This window comes from Oncorhynchus clarkii, chromosome 1 (assembly GCF_045791955.1).
Source record: "Oncorhynchus clarkii lewisi isolate Uvic-CL-2024 chromosome 1, UVic_Ocla_1.0, whole genome shotgun sequence".
In the NCBI taxonomy this organism is placed as follows: domain Eukaryota; kingdom Metazoa; phylum Chordata; class Actinopteri; order Salmoniformes; family Salmonidae; genus Oncorhynchus; species Oncorhynchus clarkii.
Genome location: NC_092147.1, coordinates 58778986 through 58797989, shown reverse-complemented (window position 1 = coordinate 58797989; position 19004 = coordinate 58778986). Strand labels below are relative to the sequence as shown.

Sequence of the window (19004 nt, the reverse complement as noted above, 5' to 3'; positions counted from 1 at the left end):
GACGGCCAGGTCTTGGTAAATTTGCAGTGGTCTGATACTCCTTCCATTTCAATATTATCGCTTGCACAGTGCTCCTTGGGATGTTTAAAGCTTGGGAAATCTTTTTGTATCCAAATCCAGCTTTAAACTTCTTCACAACAGTATCTCGGACCTGCCTGGTGTGTTCCTTGTTCTTCATGATGCTCTCTGCGCTTTTAACGGACCTCTGAGACTATTACAGTGCAGGTGCATTTATACGGAGACTTGATTACACACAGGTGGATTGTATTTATCATCATTAGTCATTTAGGTCAACATTGGATCATTCAGAGATCCTCACTGAACTTCTGGAGAGAGTTTGCTGCACTGAAAGTAAAGGGGCTGAATAATTTCGCACGCCCAAATTTTCAGTTTTTGATTTGTTAAAAAAGTTTGAAATATCCAATAAATGTCGTTCCACTTCATGATTGTGTCCCACTTGTTGTTGATTCTTCACAAAAAAATACAGTTTTATATCTTTATGTTTGAAGCCTGAAATGTGGCAAAAGGTCGCAAAGTTCAAGGGGGCCGAATACTTTCGCAAGGCACTGTAACCATTAACTTCTGGTGTAGACCCTAGACTATGGCACCCCTCATGTCTCTATTATAGCTAATGATTAATAATATTTAAAATGTTAGTTTACTTTAATGTAGAAGTAAGATAGAAACTGGCTGACTCATGAAGTGCTAATTTAAAATGAGCAGACTGGTAGGACCAACGCTATTTGGCTAGTAGGGATAACGTTAGCATGCTAGTTGGCTAGCAACCTTGCAACTGATTTGTAACAATATATTCGTAAAGTATTTGCTTGTAAGTTGGCTGAAAATTAAATTGAAACCCGTATTCATGATGAGTGCAAACATTTTATTGTAATTTGGTTATACTTTTGAAGTTACTTCTGTTGAAGTTTACATTATAGGGAATAGGCTGGCTTGTCGGGTCCTCCATATTACTTTACACCCCTCAAATGTTTTTCCGTTATGACTTTGGAATTCTGATCAGTTTTATATAATAACTCAAAAAATAGAAAAGTGAGGTGTAACTTTGCATTAGAACTTTTGATGCGTATTCTAATGCAAATCCATACTGTATATTACATGTGGTCACGCTTATGCTACCTACGCTGGCAGAATCTCAATTGGTTTTACTCGCCGCCTGCCTCCTCTCCTCCGTCCTCTCTCCTTGCCTCCTTTTGAAAAATGTCAAAACTAATCAAGGAGAGGTGGTGAGGAGAGGGAACATGGAAACGAATAGTCGCTCACTACTACCATAGTCGTTCACTGCTGATACTATTACAATTATTACTATTCCCTACTTATATTGTCACTATCCCACTAAAGATTACTATACTGCTATTTGTAATACAATCACTACTACTAGCTTAAAATGTTCAATGATAGCAATTTAAATGTATAAACCTCTTTAACTACCATAAAAACTTTTGAACAGCTAAAGGAAGACACACAATTTGTCATGAAAAATGACTGTTTCTAGTTATATTCTTCGGGTGAAGATAAAATGTAACTTTTTAATAATATTTAGCATCTGTACTTAAGGATGAATTTTCAATACAAACTAGGACAAACTACTTCAGTTTACATTTAGAATATTTATTAATAACTTCATTAACAAATATTCATACACTTTCCAGCATTTTCTCCATAATTGGTTCGAAAAATACAGTAGATTGAAATCAAATCTGCTATTTTCACCTTTATAAACCGGTATATTCACTTTTTCCTCAAATCGTTGACTTTTCATGAACCTTGTCACGTAAAATTTCTTTGGGGTTTGTTAAACATATACAAATATTTGTATATGATGATCCAACAAGTATTGAAACAGTACATACACTTTCGTTCATAAATCTGTCAATATTCTTCTCTCCCATTAGGTAAAGATTAGACAATCGATAGGGTACAAATCGATTGGCTTTCAGTATAGATAGAGATCCAATAGAATATTTGTACCATCAGGCAGGACACTTTCCACAGTTCAAAGTTCCACAAGGACAAACTCACAAGGAATGATTTGTAAACAGACAGACTCATGGGAGAAATATCTCTTCTCCATATGCCATGATTCTCTTCCCGTTCATTATACAGTTTGTCAGTGCTTTGCCAGGCTATGCAGAATTTGTTTATTTTTACTCAGTAACAATGTGGGCTTATTAGGAAAATACAAAAAGAGGATAAGAAATACAAAAGCAAACAAACTAATTACAACATTCTGTTGCAGCAACCAACAGTCCAGTGTCCTATTCACTAGGCACGAAATGAAAGAAAAGTCTTTCCACATTTCGGACCATCTGAACATGACCAATGAGAAATGTTGCAAAATGTTTTGTTACGTTTTCCTACGGTGTGCACTAACGATCATGACCCTGGTGTGCTTGAACTTCCAAAGGAGAGAAATAAGGCCTTGACCAACATTCTCCCATCCTTTTCTGCCTGCACTCCATCCCAGTTTTTCGCCACCCCTCTCTCTGTCCCCCTTTCATCTTAATCCTTTCCTCCTGCTCTCCCATCCATCTTTCTCCATTTCTCCTCAGTTTGGCATGAGTTTGGTAACTGGTAAGTAGTTGTTGACGATGACCTGGACCACAAAGTCTTTCTGTATCTTGGTGTCCTGGAGTCGGATCTTGTCTGTGAGCAGTTTACCGGCAAAGAACCAGCGTTGGTGGGCCACTTCGATGTCCTCCTGCCCCTCCAGGACTGTCTTCAGCTGGGAGATGGTGTCTGACATGGAGGCGCTTATACGGAGGTCCTTACCTGTGGAGGACAGAGACATTGGTCAAGTGACTTCTACAATCAAGGGTCTGTTCAAGAATGGGGAATGGTGTCAACTCTATTCATTATATTTCTACCTGCAACGTTTGAAACGTTGCCCTCACTGTATAAACCAGTTGCTCACTGCACTCAATCAGTTCACTGTTTGTAGGGTAGTGAATGGAGAGGAGGGGAGTTGGGAATAGTGGGACATCAGAGCAAGTAAATCAACTCTAGACTAGAGCAGGGTTTCCTAAACTCGGTCTTGGGGCTCCCCTTGGATGCACGTTCTAGTTTTTGCCCTAGAACTTCACAGCTGATTCAAATGATCAAAGCTTGATTATAAGTTGGTTATTTGAATCAGCTGAGTAGTGCTAGGAAGAAGGGGAAAAAAACGTGCACACAGGGTTCCCAGGACAGAGTTTTTGAAAACTCTGGACTAGAGAGTTTGAGAGTCAAACTGTGCAGAATCACTCATGCACAAATCACTATAATGTAATCAAGATGAGTGATTCTGTGCCTCGCCTTGCTTAAACAGATTCCCTTTAACACGCTGTCAAACAATAGGATGATAACTAGGTCTGAGGGATGACATTCACAATTATTAGTATTGAAATGACCCTCCAGATCTCAGTGAGAAATCCCCAGATGGAGCAACTCAACGGAAAAAGGGTAGGGTGTAGAGCTGGGACGATAAACGGAAAATGATCGACATCAACCACTTATCACAGGCATTTTGCTGATATTGTTCATTTGAAATGAAATAAATGTGTTTATCGGGGTGATTGTTAATGGGCCACTTGATGGCTACAACCACCAAGATAGTAGTAGTATTTTAAAGGATAATAAAAAATAAAAACTGTGGTGGATATTAATGTTATAAACTTAACGTTTTATTTATCGTTTTCGCCTCAATTCATGCAATTTATCGCAATGTGAATTTTTGTCACATCGCCTGCTCTAGTATTGTGTCTCTTACCGCACGAGAGTCGAACTCGTAGCTGGAACTCCTCTTTGGGAAAGGCGGGAGGCTTTTTCGGCTCCTTTTGATCGGGAGCTTCGCTGTCATTGGTGCGTTCAGTGATGAGATTGGCGGGAGGGGTTAGAGTGTAAGCAGGAAGCTGGTAGCGGTTCCCCAGTTCATCATAACTCTCTGTCAGAGTACCTGAAGATGACAGATAAAGACACAAAAAAAAACTCAGTAGCAGTCCCGACTGAAGTCAACCAACAGCCCCTAGGGACCTCTAGACTAGGAGTGGCCAACCCTACCCCCGGAGATACCGTCCCCCACTGTCTCCTTACTGTCTATGAAGCTAAATACTTGAGATCCTCTCATGCTGCCCATGACTATTTGTTGTTGATTCTTCACAAAAAAATACAGTTTTATATCTTTATGTTTGAAGCCTGAAATGTGGCAAAAGGTCGCAAAGTTCTAGGGGGCCGAATACTTTCGCAAGGCACTGTATCCACTACCATTGACACCGTGAATAATCAGATCATTCTGTCCACCCTCTCAGGGCTGGGTGTCTCAGGCTATGCACACTGTTTGATTGCATCCTACCTGGCAGGCCGCCCCTACCAGGTGACGTGGAGAGGATTGGTGTCTGCACCACATACTCTCACTACTGGTGTCCCCCAGGGCTCAGTTCTAGGCCCTCTTCTCACTATACACCAAGTCATTCGGCTACATCATATCCTCACATGGCTGTAACTTCCCTCTAGGCAGGTGTCGAGGAGCCTTGCTCTGAGCCACACCGAGCAGGAAGGGACATAAAACCTCACGTCTTTCGCCAACGTGGGCCACCAGTATCTCCCCCTAAGACTCCGCACTGTCCTCATGATGCCAAGATGATCTGAGGAGGGTAGAGTATGAGCCCAACGAATCAGCCTGTCACGGACACCCCGCAGCACGTACTGAGCCCCTGCTGGACACTGAGGGGGGGCAGGCTCCAACCATGATGCCCTCTCTATCTCCACGTCCACCTCCCATACCACCGGTGCCCTGAGACATGAAGGTGGAATGATGGGGGTCGGCCGGTACGAGATGATGAAGCGGAACCGGGCAAAGTACATGGCCCATCTAGCCTGGCGCGGATTCATTCTCTTCGCTGCCCGGATATACTCGAGATTACGATGGTCAGTCCAGATGAGAAAAGGGTGCTTAGCCCCATCAAGCCAATGTCTCCACACCTTCAGAGCCTTGACTAACAACTTCCCCACGTCATAGTTTTGCTCCGCCGGACCGAGCTTCTTCGAAAAAAAAAGCACAAGGGCGGCGCTTTGGTGGCGCGCCCGAGCGCTGGGACAGCACGGCCCCTACACCAGCCTTGGACGCGTCCACCTCCACTATGAACGCTAAAGATGGGTCCGGATGCGCCAACACTGGCGCATTGGTGAACAGGTCTTTCAGTCGACTGAAAGCTCTGCCCGCCTCTGCTGACCAGCGCAAGCGCGCCGGTCCTCCCGTCAGCAGTGAGGTAATGGGAGCAGCAACCTGACCAAAACCCCGGATAAACCTCTGGTAGTAACTGGCAAACCCTAAAAACTGCTGCACCTCTTTTACCGTGGTCGGAGTCGGCCAATTACGCATGGCTGTAACCCGGTCACACTCCATCACCACCCCGGAGGTGGAAATGCGTTAACCCAGGAAGGAAACGGCTTGTTTGGAGAACACACATTGCTCCAGCAGTCGCCCAAATACCTTACGCACCAGAGACACGTGCGAGGCACGTGTGGCAGAATAGATCAGGATGTCATCAATGTACACTACCACTCCCTGCTCGTGCAGGTCTTGGAGAATTTTGTCTACGAAAGATTGGAAGACAGCTGGAGCATTCTTCAACCCATATGGCATGACAAGGTACTCATAATGTCCAGATGTAGTACTAAATGCGTTTTTCCACTCATCTCCTCCCCGGATACGCACCAGGTTATACGCACTCCTCAGGTCCAGTTTTGTGAAGAAACGCGCCCCGTGAAATGATTCCACCGCCCATAGCGATGAGAGGTAGTGGGTAACTAAACCCCACTGTGATTCAATTTAGACCTCTATAATCAATGCACGGACGCAGACCTCCCTCCTTCTTCGCAAAAAAGAAGCTCAAGGAGACGGGTGACGTGGAGGGCCGAATGTACCCCTGCCCCAGAGATTCCGTGACATATGTCTCCATAGCCACTGTCTCCTCCTGGGACAATGGGTACACATGACTCCTAGGAAGTGCAGCGTTCTCCAGGAGGTTTATCTTACAGAATGGCATATTCAGAGGGTGTGCGCACGGTGGAAACCTGGTCTGGACTCTCCACCGTAGTCGCACCTACGGAAACTCCTATACACCTGCCTGAACACTCCTCTGACCACCCTCGAAGAACCCGCTGTCTCCATGAAACCGCCGGGTTGTGATGAGCAAGCCACGGAATTCCCAGCACCACTGGAAACGCAGGTGAATCAACAAGGAATAGACTAATCTGTTCCTTATGACCCCCCTGCGTTACCATGTCCAGTGGCACCGTGGCCTCCCTGACCAGCCCTGACCCTGATGGTCAGCTATCTAAGGAGTGCATGGGGAAAGGTTGGTCTAACGACACCAGGGGAATCCCTAGCCTTAGTGCGAGCCCATGATCCATAAAGTTCCCAGCTGCGCCTGAATCGACTAGCGCCTTATGCTGTAGAGAGGGAGAAAACCCAGGGAAAGAGGTTAACACAAACATATGGCCAACAGGAAGCTCTGGGTGAGTCTGATGCGGACTCACCTGGGGTGAACGAGTAGTGCTCCGCCTGCCCTCCCAACTCCCAGACGAGCTCCTCCAGCACCGGTCGGCCATGTGTCCTCACCGACCACAACTGGTGCAGGAGGAAACTCCTCCTCCGGTCCCCCTCGATGCAGCCCCCCTAACTACATGGGGATGGCAGCAGGAGGACTTGGGGGTGGAATCAACAGGGCCCGTTCCGGACGCCCGCGGGCAGCCAGCAGGTTGTCCAGATGAATGGACATGTCTATCAGTTCATCCAATGAGATAGTAGTGTCCCGACACGCTAGCTCCCTGCGGACGTCCTCCCTGAGGCAACAACGGAAGTGGTCCATCAAAGCCCTGTCATTCCACCCCGCTCCTGTGGCCAAGGTCCGGAACTCCAGGGCAAAGTCCTGTGCGCTCCTCGTCTTCTGTCGCAAGTGGAACAGCCGTTCACCCGCCGCTCGGCCCTCCGGTGGGTGATCGAACACAGCCCGGAATCGGCGGGTGAACTCGGGGTAGTGATCCCTCGCCGAGTCTGGGCCATTCCACACTGCATTGGCCCACTCCAGGACTCGCCCCGTCAGACAGGAGACGAGGACGCACATGCTTTCCTCCCCTGAGGGAGTCGGACGGACGGTAGCTAGGTATAATTCCAGTTGGAGGAGAAACCCCTGACACCCAGCCGCCGTCCCATCATACTCCCTGGGGAGCACCAGACGCAGGGCCCCGGAGCCGGATGCTGAAGCAGGGGTAGGTGGTGCTGGTGGAGGGGGTGGGGTGGGAAGGCCACTCCTCTCCCATTGGTCCATCCTCTCCATCATCTGATCCATGGCGGACCCGATCCGGTGAAGAACGGTGGTGTGATGGAAGACCCTCTCCTCCATCGATGGGAGAGGAGGTGTGGCTGCTCTTGCTGATTACATTGTGAAGGGTGCGGGATTCTGTCACGGCTGACTAGGTGTGTGGAGAGGAATCAGGCGCAGAAAGCAGAGAGGTCCAGTGGAAAGATGCACTTTAATGCGGCACCAAAAATAAATACCCAAACACGCAGGGTGCAAAACACTGACCAACTTAAAACAACAGGTAACACGGTCCAGAGCACAAACAACACCAACAACACAAACGTGAACATCAAAATAATCCCACACAACAAAGGGGCAGGTTCCACACGTTAAATAGGGTAGCAAATCAAGCACACACAAAATAGGAACAGGTGAAACTAATGGGACAAAACTAACCGAAAAGAAAAAGGGATCGGTGGCGGCTAGTAGGCCGGTGACGATGACGATGACCGCCGAGCACCACCAGTGACAACAATAAGATTGATGAACAATTAATAAAATTGGCACCAGAAAATGTACATTGACCCCCCCACCCTTTTGTACACTGCTGCTACTCGCTGTTTATTATCTATTCATAGTCACTTCACCCCACCTACATGTACAAATGACCTCAACTAACCTGTACCACCGCACACTGACTCGGTACCGGTGCGCCCTGTATATAGCCTCGTTATTGTTTTTCTTATTGTGTTACTTTTTATCATTACTTTTTTATTATAGTCTACTTGGTAAATATTTTCTTTACTCTTCTTGAACTGCACTGCTGGTTAAGGGCTTGTAAGTAAGCATTTCACGGTAAAGCCTACACTTGTTGTATTCGGGACATGTGACAAATAAAGTTATATTTGATAAACGGTCATGTGGAATTTGACTGCCTTCATGACTCGTGAGCGCCAGTGTGGCAGTAATATGTTTTTTACAGTTAGCAACACATTGAGACCTGCCAGCATGTTTGCTTTTTGCTTAAGGCCTATGATAGAATTTTCAATGAAACTGACTCGCTCTTTCGTGTTCTGCAGAACAAAGTGATGGATATGGGTTTCAGCGACACAAGGAAAGCACTGGTAAGGCAGCAACAAGACGGATCGTTTATTTGAGCGATTCGAGCATGAAATACAATGAATTGGGCCTGGCAGAAAGCGAAACTCATAGTAACCAGCGGGTCAGAGTAGAGAGGGGTGAATCTACTACACCATAATGGACAACATCAATCAATGTTTAGATGAGAGCCAGGTTTGACCACTTTGGTGAACTTAATTTCCTTGGCTCAGTGGACTGCAAAAAATGGGAAACAATGTCACAAAAGTTTGACACCAGCAAACGAGTGCCTGTCAAAATACTCAAAGTACTTTGATTTCGTTAGATTTCGTTGATTTCGTTAGTCGGATTGTACAGCTCACAAATGGTACAAGACAAATCACCTGGACAGCTTCTCAGTTTTTTGTTCAGCATGACCCGACACGACTTTCCCTGAGGCGACAAAGTTACTGTAGCTCCAGTGGCGACAACGTTCCTCACTATATCAGCCACAACAGCATTCGTTGAGAGGTCATTGTCTGCACTGAAACGGATAAAGACACACAGTCGAAACCGGACAATTCAAGGACGACTCTCATTCCTTGCCATCATCTCCATCGCATCGAGACCAAGAGACTATTAAAACTGAGGGCCAACAGGGATGAGTTTTACAGTTCACTCACTGATGTCTTTACCCAGAAGGATAGATGGATGGAGTAAGTGCAAGTCGAGCAGACAGCCATGCAATCGAGCACACAGCCACGCAATCTCCATAGACAAACATTGGCAGTAGAATGGCCTTACTAAAGAGCTCAGTGCCTTTCAATGTGGCAGCGTTATAGTATGCCACCTTTCCAACAAGTCAGTTCCTAAAATTTTTGCCCTGCTAGAGCTGCCCCGGTCAACATGTAAGTGCTGTTATTGTGAAGTAGACACGTCTAGGAGCAACAACGGCTCAGCCGCGAAGTGGTAGGCCACACAAGTTCACAGAACGGGACCGGCCAGTGTTGAAAGCGTGCAGCATGTAAAAAATCGTCTGTCCTCGTTTGCAACACACTACCGAGTTCCAAACTGCCTCTGGAAGCAATGTCAGCACAAGAACTGTTCATTGGGAGCTTCATGAAATGGGTTTCCATGGCCAAGCAGCGCACACAAGGCTAAGATCACCAATGCGCAATGCCAAGCATCGGCTGGAGTGGTGTAAAGCTTACCACCATTGGACTCTAGAGCAGTGGAAATGCGTTCTCTGGAGGGATGAATCATGCTTCACCAGTCCGACGGACGAATCTGGGTTTGGCAGATGCCAAGAGCACGCTACCTGCCCCAATGCATAGTGCCACTGTAAAGTTTGGTGGAGGAGGAATAATAGTCTGGAGCTGTTTTTCATGGTTCGGGCTAGGCCCCTTAGTTCCAGTGAAGGGAAATCTTAACGCTACAGCATACAATGACATGCTAGAAGATTCTGTGCTTATAACTTTGTGGCAACAGTTTGGGGAAGGCCCTTTCCTTTTTCACCATGACAAAGCGAGGTTCATACAGAAATGGTGTGTTGAGATCGGTGTGGAAGAACTTGACTGGTCTGCACAGAGCCCTGTCCTCAACCCCATTGAACACCTTTGGGATGAATTGGAATGCCAACTGCGAGCCAGGCCTAATCGCCTATCATTCATACCCGACCTCACTAATGCTCTTGTGGCTGAATGGAAACAAGTCCCCGCAGCAATGTTTCAACATCTACTGTAAATCAAATCAAATTTTATTGGTCACAGATGTTATTGAGGATGTAGCAAAATGCTCTTGTTTCTAGCTCCAACAGTGGAAAGTCTTCCCAGAAGAGCGGAGGCTGCTATAGCAGCAAATTGGGGACGAACTCCACATTAATGCCAATGATTTTGGAATGAGATGTTCAACAAGCAGGTGTCCACATATACTACATGACCGAAAGTGTCTCAATCAGTAGCGTGGACTAGTGTAGCTGGGGCCTGCTGCTGTGTAGATTGAACCACTCCATCTCTCGTTTCTCAGGGGAAAAAACGCTCCGGGAGAAAGAAAAGTGTTCTGATTGAATAACATATTAAAATCCAATTTCTGGGAAAACACAGCTATCCAGTTGTTCAAGATGGAGAGAGGATGTTCTCAGCTTTCTGTAGGTCTACTTTTTATTTTGCAACTCTCAATTATGAGTTGAATAACTATTTTACAAAGATATTCGATATGGCTTTGAGATATGCGCATTGGCCTCATTGGACGTAGGCTAGTTTTTCTGGACATGACATTTACTGTTAGATTAATACATGGCTACTATTAGTGGTTATTAACTTTAGAGTTAGTGATCTATCTAATGTGTTTTGAGTTTCCACTTACTCAGGTGGTGAATTAGCCCCAAATAAATTAGCATATGCTATTAGAGCACATAAAGATGCAGACAAATTCATCTCTATTGACAAAAAAAGGGACAATTCTGGAGACATATTAATGGTAAAGTATAACAATAACACAATTGTCTATCCAAAATGCATGACAATCACTGGATTAGGTTGCACATTCAAATATTTTGAATCACAACAGGATACATAATAGAAACACCTTTGGCATCGATTACAGCTGTGAGTCATCTTGGGTAAGCCTATAAGAGCTTTGCACACCTACATTGTGCAATATTTGCCCATAACTTTTTTGAAATTCTTCAAGCTATGTCAAGATGTCGGGGATCATGGCTAGACAGCCATTTTCAAGTCTTGCCATAGATTTTCAAACAGATTTAATTCAAAACATTAACTTGGCCACTCAGGAACACTCACTGTCGTCTTTGTTAGCAACTCCAGTGTAGATTTTGCCATGTGTTGTAGGTTATTGTCCTGTTGAAAGTGTATTTTGGAAAGCAGACTGAACCAGGTTTTGCTCTAGGAGTTTGCCTGTGCTTAGCTCAATTCTGTTTCTTTTTATTCCAAAAAACTCCAGTGTCCTTGCCAATGGCAAGCATACCCATAACATGATGCAGCCCCCACCATGCTTAAAATTAGTGGTAATAAGTGATGTGTTGTGTTGAATTTGCCCCAAACATAATGATTTATATTCAGGACAAAAAGTCAGTTTCTTTGCCAATTATTTTGCAGTATTACTTAAGTGCCTTGTTGCAAACATGATAAATGTTTTGGAATATTTGCATTCTGTACAGACTTCCTTCTTTTCACTCTGTCATTTAGGTTAGTATTGTGGAGTAAATACAATGTTGTTGAACCATCCTCAATTTTCTCATATCGCAACAATTAAACCCTGACTGTTTTAAAATTCCCATTGATCTCATGGTGAAATCCCTGAGCGGTTTACGTCCTCTCCGGCAAATAAGTTAGGACGCCTGTATCTTTGTAGTGACTGGGTGTAGTGGTACAACATCCAAAAGTGTAATGAATAACTTTGTCATGCTCAAAGGGATATTCAGCTGCTGCTTTTTAATTTTTTTTTACACATCTACCCATGATAAAACGCTCTGGTCTTAACATTCACTACTCAATTGAGGGACCTTACAGATAATTATATGCGTAGGATACAGATTTGGGGCAGTCGTTCAAAAAACACGTTAACCACTATTACTGAACACGGATTGAGTCCATGCAATTTATTATGCGATTTGTTAAGCACATTTTTACACCTGAACTTATTTAGGCTTGTCATAACAAAGGGGTTGAATACTTACTGACTGAAGACATTTCAGCTTTACATTTTTCATACATTTCTAAAATGTTCCACAAACAAATTTCTACTTTGACATTGGGGTATTGTGGGGTAGATTAGTGACACAAAATCTCAATTTAGTCCATTTTAAATTCAGGCTGTAAGATGACAAAATGTGGAAAAAGTAAAGGGATGTCAATACTTTCTGAAGGTACTGTAATGTATTGCATTCAGGCCAAAACGTGTATTCCTTCGTTTTTTTGCAGTATTACTTTAGTGCCTTGTCGCATACAAGATGCATGTTTTGGAATATTTATTATGAATATTGTTCTTGTCACTCTGTCATTTAGGTCATTATTGTTGATAGTCATTAAGCATGGTCATTACCATACATGCTTAAAAAATATATATATATATTATTATTTTGAATTACCCCCTTTTTCTCCCCAATTTCATAGTATCCAATTGTTAGTAGTTACTATCTTGTCCCATCGCTACAACTTCCGTACAAGCTCAGGAAAGACGAGAGTCGAGAGCCATGCGTCCTCCGAAACACAACCCAACCAAGCCACACTGCTTCTTAACACAACGTGCATCCAACCCGGAAGCCAGCCGCACCAATGTGTCCAAGGAAACACTGTACACCTAGCGACCTGGTCAGCATGCACTGCGCCCGGCCCGCCACAGGAGTCGCTAGTGCGCGATGAGACAAGGATATCCCTACCGGCCAAACCCTCCCTAACCCAGACGATGCTAGGGCGGCCGGCTGCGACAGAGCCTGGGCTCGAATCCAGAGTCTCTGGTGGCCTTAGACCACTGCGCCACCCGGAAGGCCCCAATACATGCTTTTATATAGCTTCAAACCAATTCTTCACAATGGAGGGGGAGTGCCAAGATGGAGGAGCAGTGGCTTGAAAACAGCACACCTTGTCAGTCATCTAGTGTATTAATAATTGGATGGAACATGTGAGCGCGTGTGTGTGTGTGGGCACATGCGTGTATCTCACCATGTGGTAGTGTGATGCAGGCTCCGTCCACTATAGCCTGAGCCAATTCCAGGTCGTTAAGCTCTACAGCCACCGCTGCTGCTCGGAGCGCATCCCAAATCTCCTTCCTGCCGTCAAAGGCTGGGGCCGTGTCCCAAAACTCATCCCTCTTACACCTCAGCTGGCCCTCCGTCATAGGGTACTCATTCTTCCATTTAAGACGCTCCTTCTTCAGTGGCTCGTTGCGTCCTGAAGAGAAATAAAGAGAAAGAAATACATACATTTGCTTCCCAAAGGTGAGAATATTTTACTCAGAGTTCTGATGTGCATGTACACTGCCATTCCTCTGAATGTCATGTCACAGCACTCATTACAAAGTGTAGCTTGCTAGCTATCATTCCGTCTATGGCATTGTCTATAGCATTAAATCAAAACAGGTGCAAAGACTCCATTTCCAAATGCCAGAACTAGCCATTGTATTAGGGGGCATTTCTACATGCAGAAGTGGGGACATTCACAGTCTCTTCTCAGGTCTTTCGGTCTTAGACTCACGCTATCAATTGATGAACAGAGTGAGAACCTGTAGGGAGAACAGAAGCAACCGAAGCAGAATCATATAATCTGACAAGGTAAATGAGTGAATAGTCATAGACCTCCACATGACTTGATACTGCTGAAACACATCTCAAGGAGCGGTGTGTTTGTGTGTACCCCTCTGTAAGACTCTTTCTGCAAAGAGACTCGGTATAATACTCTGCTGCCTGATGTTGGTCATAGTGCTGTATTCCTGTACTAGAAAATAAGGTCACTTTGAGAGAAAGAGCGGGAGAGAGAAAGAGAGAACGAGAGAGAGCGATAGAAATCAAAAGTGATTATTTATAGTGCAGTGTATTACCCACGGTCACACACATATACACACACACAAAAGGACAACAGTGGATTACCGCAGTAATCGGGTGCCACATAACAGGATGTAGTGTCTGCTACCCCACAATGCATTGCTCTGAGAGATGGGTGTTGAGTGGAGACTGCCAGGTGACTGCAATGACCTCAATGGACCTCACATTTCAGATAACAACTGCATTCTGAAAAAAGACACCTTCATTGATTAAACAAATCCTTATTTCTTAGATCATGAACCAACAAAGATAGAACCACCCCATTGGATAGATACTCGTTTACCCCCACTGTACACAGCAGTCGACGACAACTTACTGACTCAAGTGGCTTTCTATTAAATAGATCACTGTGCATTTATCTAAGCTTGCACAAACAAAGCACACACACACGCGCACAGAGGCTTGACATGTGTGAGCACCCATGATAGCAGCTGCAGGGTGTTGCACAATGTCATTGTCAGGGTTGAATGCTAAAGTGTTAGCCTGTTATGAGTACTAATCCTCACTGCTCCTGTGGTGGGTTTAGGCTACTGAACAGAGAGAGAGAGAGGTTCAATGATTGTCTATCCATCTATTGACATGTCTTGGCCAATGAATTTATTGTTTGGTTCGTTGATTGATTGACTGACTGATATTTATCATCCTTTGAAAATAAATTCTTAGCCCTAGTTGATTCTGACCAACTCATTCTCTCATCCTTGGTCTTGGCATAAGAATAACACTATAGGTGAAACCTATTAAGGTCCTTTCCATGTAAAAGGACCCATTAGCACCAACGGGAGGTTCAATGGAGTGTATCAAATTGGGTGTCAAATGAAATCTAAAAGTCTATATTTTGGAGACATATATACATTTCTCAACCATTTTACATAATAAAAATTTGGAATAAGCAAAGGCTTTGATTTCTTGTCAAACAAACAGAAAATGGGTCTTAGAAAACATATACCAGAAAAAGTCTTAAAAGGTATGAGAAATTTAGATTCTTTGTCAATGATCTATCTACACAAAATACCCCAGAATGTCAAACGAGAGAGCCTTAAACCCAGACTTGGACCACACACCAAATCCAGTGAATAGCTTTGCAACGCTTGCAGTTAGTCCCTGATTCCTTCCAAACTACTCATTGTTTAATTTGCGATTTCCAACTTGTTGTGTAATGTTTATGTTCAATGGCTGATGAGCACCGACATGTTTTATCTATAATTTATCTTCATATGACAAGGATTGAAAGGTATTTGTCAGTAGATTGTGACCATGTTTCATGATGATGACTGCTTGTCTAGCTTGCTACCTAAGATTTTGAAATGAAAGTCCAATCAAAGCTACAGTAGATATGATGTGATCTGACAACATTTTATCTGTGGCCAATGATCTTTAGCTTTGGGCACTTCTGATGTAACTCTATGGCAGCACCCACTTACATTTTTGAGTTCTCCCTGTAGATTTTGCTGTGACAGTGTCCCCATGAGTGACAGAACACTGAGCCAATCACGGCGCAACTAGAGAACATTACCATCCCCTAGGCTCCGTATTTTCGGCTGGCTGACCGAACTTGATTGGAGTCCACCTCTCTTAAATTAAATTGATTGGACATGATTTGGAAAGGCACACACCTGTCTATGTAACTTCCCACAGTTGACAGTGCATGTCAGAGCAAAAACCAAACCATAAGGTTGAAGGAATTGTGCCGAGGCACAGATCTGGGGAAGGGTACCCCAAACTTTCTACAGCATTGAAGGTCCCCAACAACACACTGGCCTCCATCATTTTTAAATGGAAAAAGTTTGGAAACACAAAGACTCTTCCTATAGCCCGGCCACATTGAGCAATTGGGGTAGAAGGGCCTTGGTCAAGGAGGTGACCAAGAACCCGATGGTCACTCTGACAGAGCTCCAGAGTTCCTCTGTGGAGATGGGAGAACCTTGCAGAAGGACAACCATCTCTGCAGCACTCTACCAATCAGGCCTTTACGGTAAAGTGGCCAGACGGAAGCCCCTCCTCAGTAAAAGGCACATGACAGCCCGCTTGGAGTTTGCCAAAAAGACACCTAAAGACTCTCAGACCATGAGAATCAAGATGCTCAAATCTGATGAAACAAAGATTGTGTCCTGCTAAGCTTCACGTCTGGAGGAAACCTGGCACCATCCCTACAGTGAAGTATGATGCTGGCAGCATCATGTTGTGGGCGTGTTTTTCATTGGCAGGAACTGGGAGACTAGTCAGGATCGAGAGAAAGATGAACGGAGCAAAGTACAGGGAGATCCTTGATGAAAACCTGCTCCAGAGCGCTCAGGACCTCAGACTGGGGAGAAGGTTCCCCTTCCAACAGAACAAGGACCCTAAGCACACAGCCAAGACAAGGCAGGAGTGGCTTTGGGACAAGTCGCTGAATGTCCTTGAGTGGCCCAGCCAGAGCCCAAACTTGAACATCTCTGGAGAGATCTGAAAATAGCTGTGCAGCAACGCTCCCCATCCAACCTGACAGAGCATGAGAGAATCTGCAGAGAAGAATGGGAGAAACTCCTCAAATACAGGTGTGCCAATCTTGTAGCATCATACACAAGAAAAGTAAAGGCTGTACTCACTGCCAAAGGTGCTTCAACAAAATACAGAGTAAATGGTCTGAATAAAAGACACAAGTCTCAACGTCAACAGTGAAGAAGCGACTCTGGGACGCTGGCCTTCTGGGCAGAGTTGCAAAGAAAAAGCCATATCTCAGACTGGCCAATACAAATAAAAGATTAAGATGGGCAAAGAGCACAGACACTGGACAGAGGAACTCTGCCTATAAGGCCAGCACTGTTGACGTTGAGACTTATGTTTTGCTGGTACTATTTAATGAAGCTGCCAGTTGAGGACTTGTGAGGCGTCCGTTTCTCATACTAGACACTAATGTACTGGTCTATTTGCTCAGTTGTGCACCAGGGCCTCCCACTCCTCTTTCTGTTCTGGTTAGAGCCAATTGAAACCCTTTTAGAATAAGGCTGTAAAGTAACAAAATGTGGAAAAACTCAAGGGGTCTGAATACTTTTCGAATGCACTCTATATACAGTACCAGTCATAAGTTTGGACAAACCAACTCATTCAAGGGTTTTTCTATATTGTTATTATTTTTAATAGTGAAGACATCAAAACTATGAAATAACACACGTGGAATTATGTAATAACCAAAAAAGTGTTAAATAAATCAACATCGATTTGAGATTCTTCAAACCCTTTGCCTTGATTACAGCTTTACACACTTGACATTCTCTCAAAGGAAATAAATTCCACAAATTAACTTTTAACAAGGCACACCTGTTAATTGAAATGCATTCCAGCTGACTACCTCATGAAGCTGGTTGAGAGAATGCCAATAGTGTGCAAAGCTGTCATCAAGGCAAAGGGTGGCTAATTTGAAGAATCGAAAATATTACAAATGTTTTGATTTGCTTAACACGTTTTTGCGTACTACATGATTCCATGTGTTATTTCATAGTTTTGTTGTCTTCACTATTATTCTATAATGTAGAAAAAAGTTTTACATTTTTTTTGAATGAGTAGGTGTGTCCAAACTTTTGACTGGTACTGTAAATCCAAACAATTGACGCTTGCCTCATACAGGCAGTGACCATAATGGACGATTAATGCTGGTCTCCAGCTTTAAATGGTGCACAACACATTAACAGTCAAACATCACTGGAAAGCATAATTCTTTGTATGCTGCAGGTTAGAGTTCACTATTATATAAATATTTGATACATGATACTACAGGATATTCCCATAATAATTTGTCTAAGTGCCCTTATTTAAATTACACACTTCCTTCTCATATCCTTTCATAAATTTACCCTGTCCCCTTACCTATTCGCTGTTAAATAAATTCTTGAAAAGAGGTGGGTTATATTAACACAGGTCATACTATAGCTTATGAGAGATTTTACAACCTGATGCAACCTGATGACAAGTTGTTACTAATATCTAAAGACCACATCTTACACTTAACCTCTTCAACTTGACATGGTGGAGAGACAAAATACACAGACTTAACACTGTTCTGTTTCTGGCAATTGCAGCGCTAGAACATTGAGGCTCACTAACATAGTTATCCAACACTCCAACAATCCACAGTCCATCTCCATCCATACTCACTTTTCAGCACCACCTTGATGGGAGACTGTGAGGGGTGGTAGAGATGGTGATCCCTGGAGTTAGCGACTCCCATGTTCTTCTCTTTCTCTCTCCCAGAGACTTGATCTCTTAGTTCTAGAGACTTGTTGTTTAAATCAAACACGACACCGGCTCAGCATCAGAGAAAACAGCCTTTCAGAAACAAAGTACTTAGATTTGTCTAAGAAGGTCGTAGTGGTCAAGGGTACAATCCCACCACCTGGACTAGATTTCAATGCTTTGACTATCGATGATGACTACAGGTGGAGTCAGAGCAAGGTTCGCTAGCTGTCACGACACTTCCCCAGTTCTTTACTAAGGAACCACACAGGATCAATAAATGGTCAGATGGAACATCTGGCAGCATATGTTATAAACAGCAACAGGAGCGGTATATGAGGGCATGTCCTATCCACATTGGCTAGTAAGGCAGCTAATCCTTTACACAACAGCACTAATCCAATCAGCTATTTAGAGGAAGAGGTGGAAGAGATCAAGAATAACTTGAGTCAACACAGCAACCCCATTATAGACTTAAAACCCTGGTCAGACCATACTTACCTGCTGGGAATGTGATTGCACCTGTTAAGGAGAATTTCAAGCAAGGTATAAACCATTGTACTGTTGTCTGTTTGGCCTGCTGGCTCCACCCATGCACACGTGACTCAGGCCCTTGGGGAAACAGTGTCTGCTCAATGGCATATATTATTATATTGTTTGGGGGTGGACAATTCTTGGTAGTATCTATTGTATAAGTTACCCGAGTCATTTCAACAAGTCATGACAGTCACAATCTCAGATTGTGATGAAATTGTTTCTGTCGTTAGAAACAGGTAAGATTGGCATTCTGTTGAAATGTTATTTTATCTCAGAGAAGTTAAGCTAATTGATTGCAACCAAATTGGCCAATTTAATTG

The 19004-nt window shown here is 44.0% G+C and overlaps 1 protein-coding gene across 1 annotated transcript; it reads right to left on the bottom strand.

The window, feature by feature from the left end:
• Positions 1-1677: 1677 nt before the first annotated feature.
• LOC139416675 (ubiquitin domain-containing protein 1-like) lies at positions 1678-18245 on the bottom strand. Its single transcript, XM_071165634.1, has 4 exons — positions 18070-18245; positions 13061-13288; positions 3767-3952; positions 1678-2790 (listed from the first exon to the last, which is right to left on the bottom strand). Exons 1-4 carry the CDS (start codon positions 18140-18142, stop codon positions 2567-2569), a joined length of 711 nt encoding a protein of 236 aa, XP_071021735.1. The 5' UTR covers positions 18143-18245; the 3' UTR covers positions 1678-2566.
• Positions 18246-19004: the final 759 nt, after the last annotated feature.

What these genes read in the sequence shown, in the direction of transcription:
- LOC139416675 (XM_071165634.1), bottom strand. Translation starts at nt 18,142, where the DNA reads ATGGGAGTCGCTAACTCCAGGGATCACCATCTCTACCACCCCTCACAG. An exon ending in CTGCATCACACTACCACATG is followed by an intron (nt 3,953 to 13,060) that starts GTGAGATACACG and finishes TGTCATCTTCAG; the next exon opens with GTACTCTGACAGAGAGTTAT. An exon ending in ACGAGTTCGACTCTCGTGCG is followed by an intron (nt 2,791 to 3,766) that starts GTAAGAGACACA and finishes TGTCCTCCACAG; the next exon opens with GTAAGGACCTCCGTATAAGC.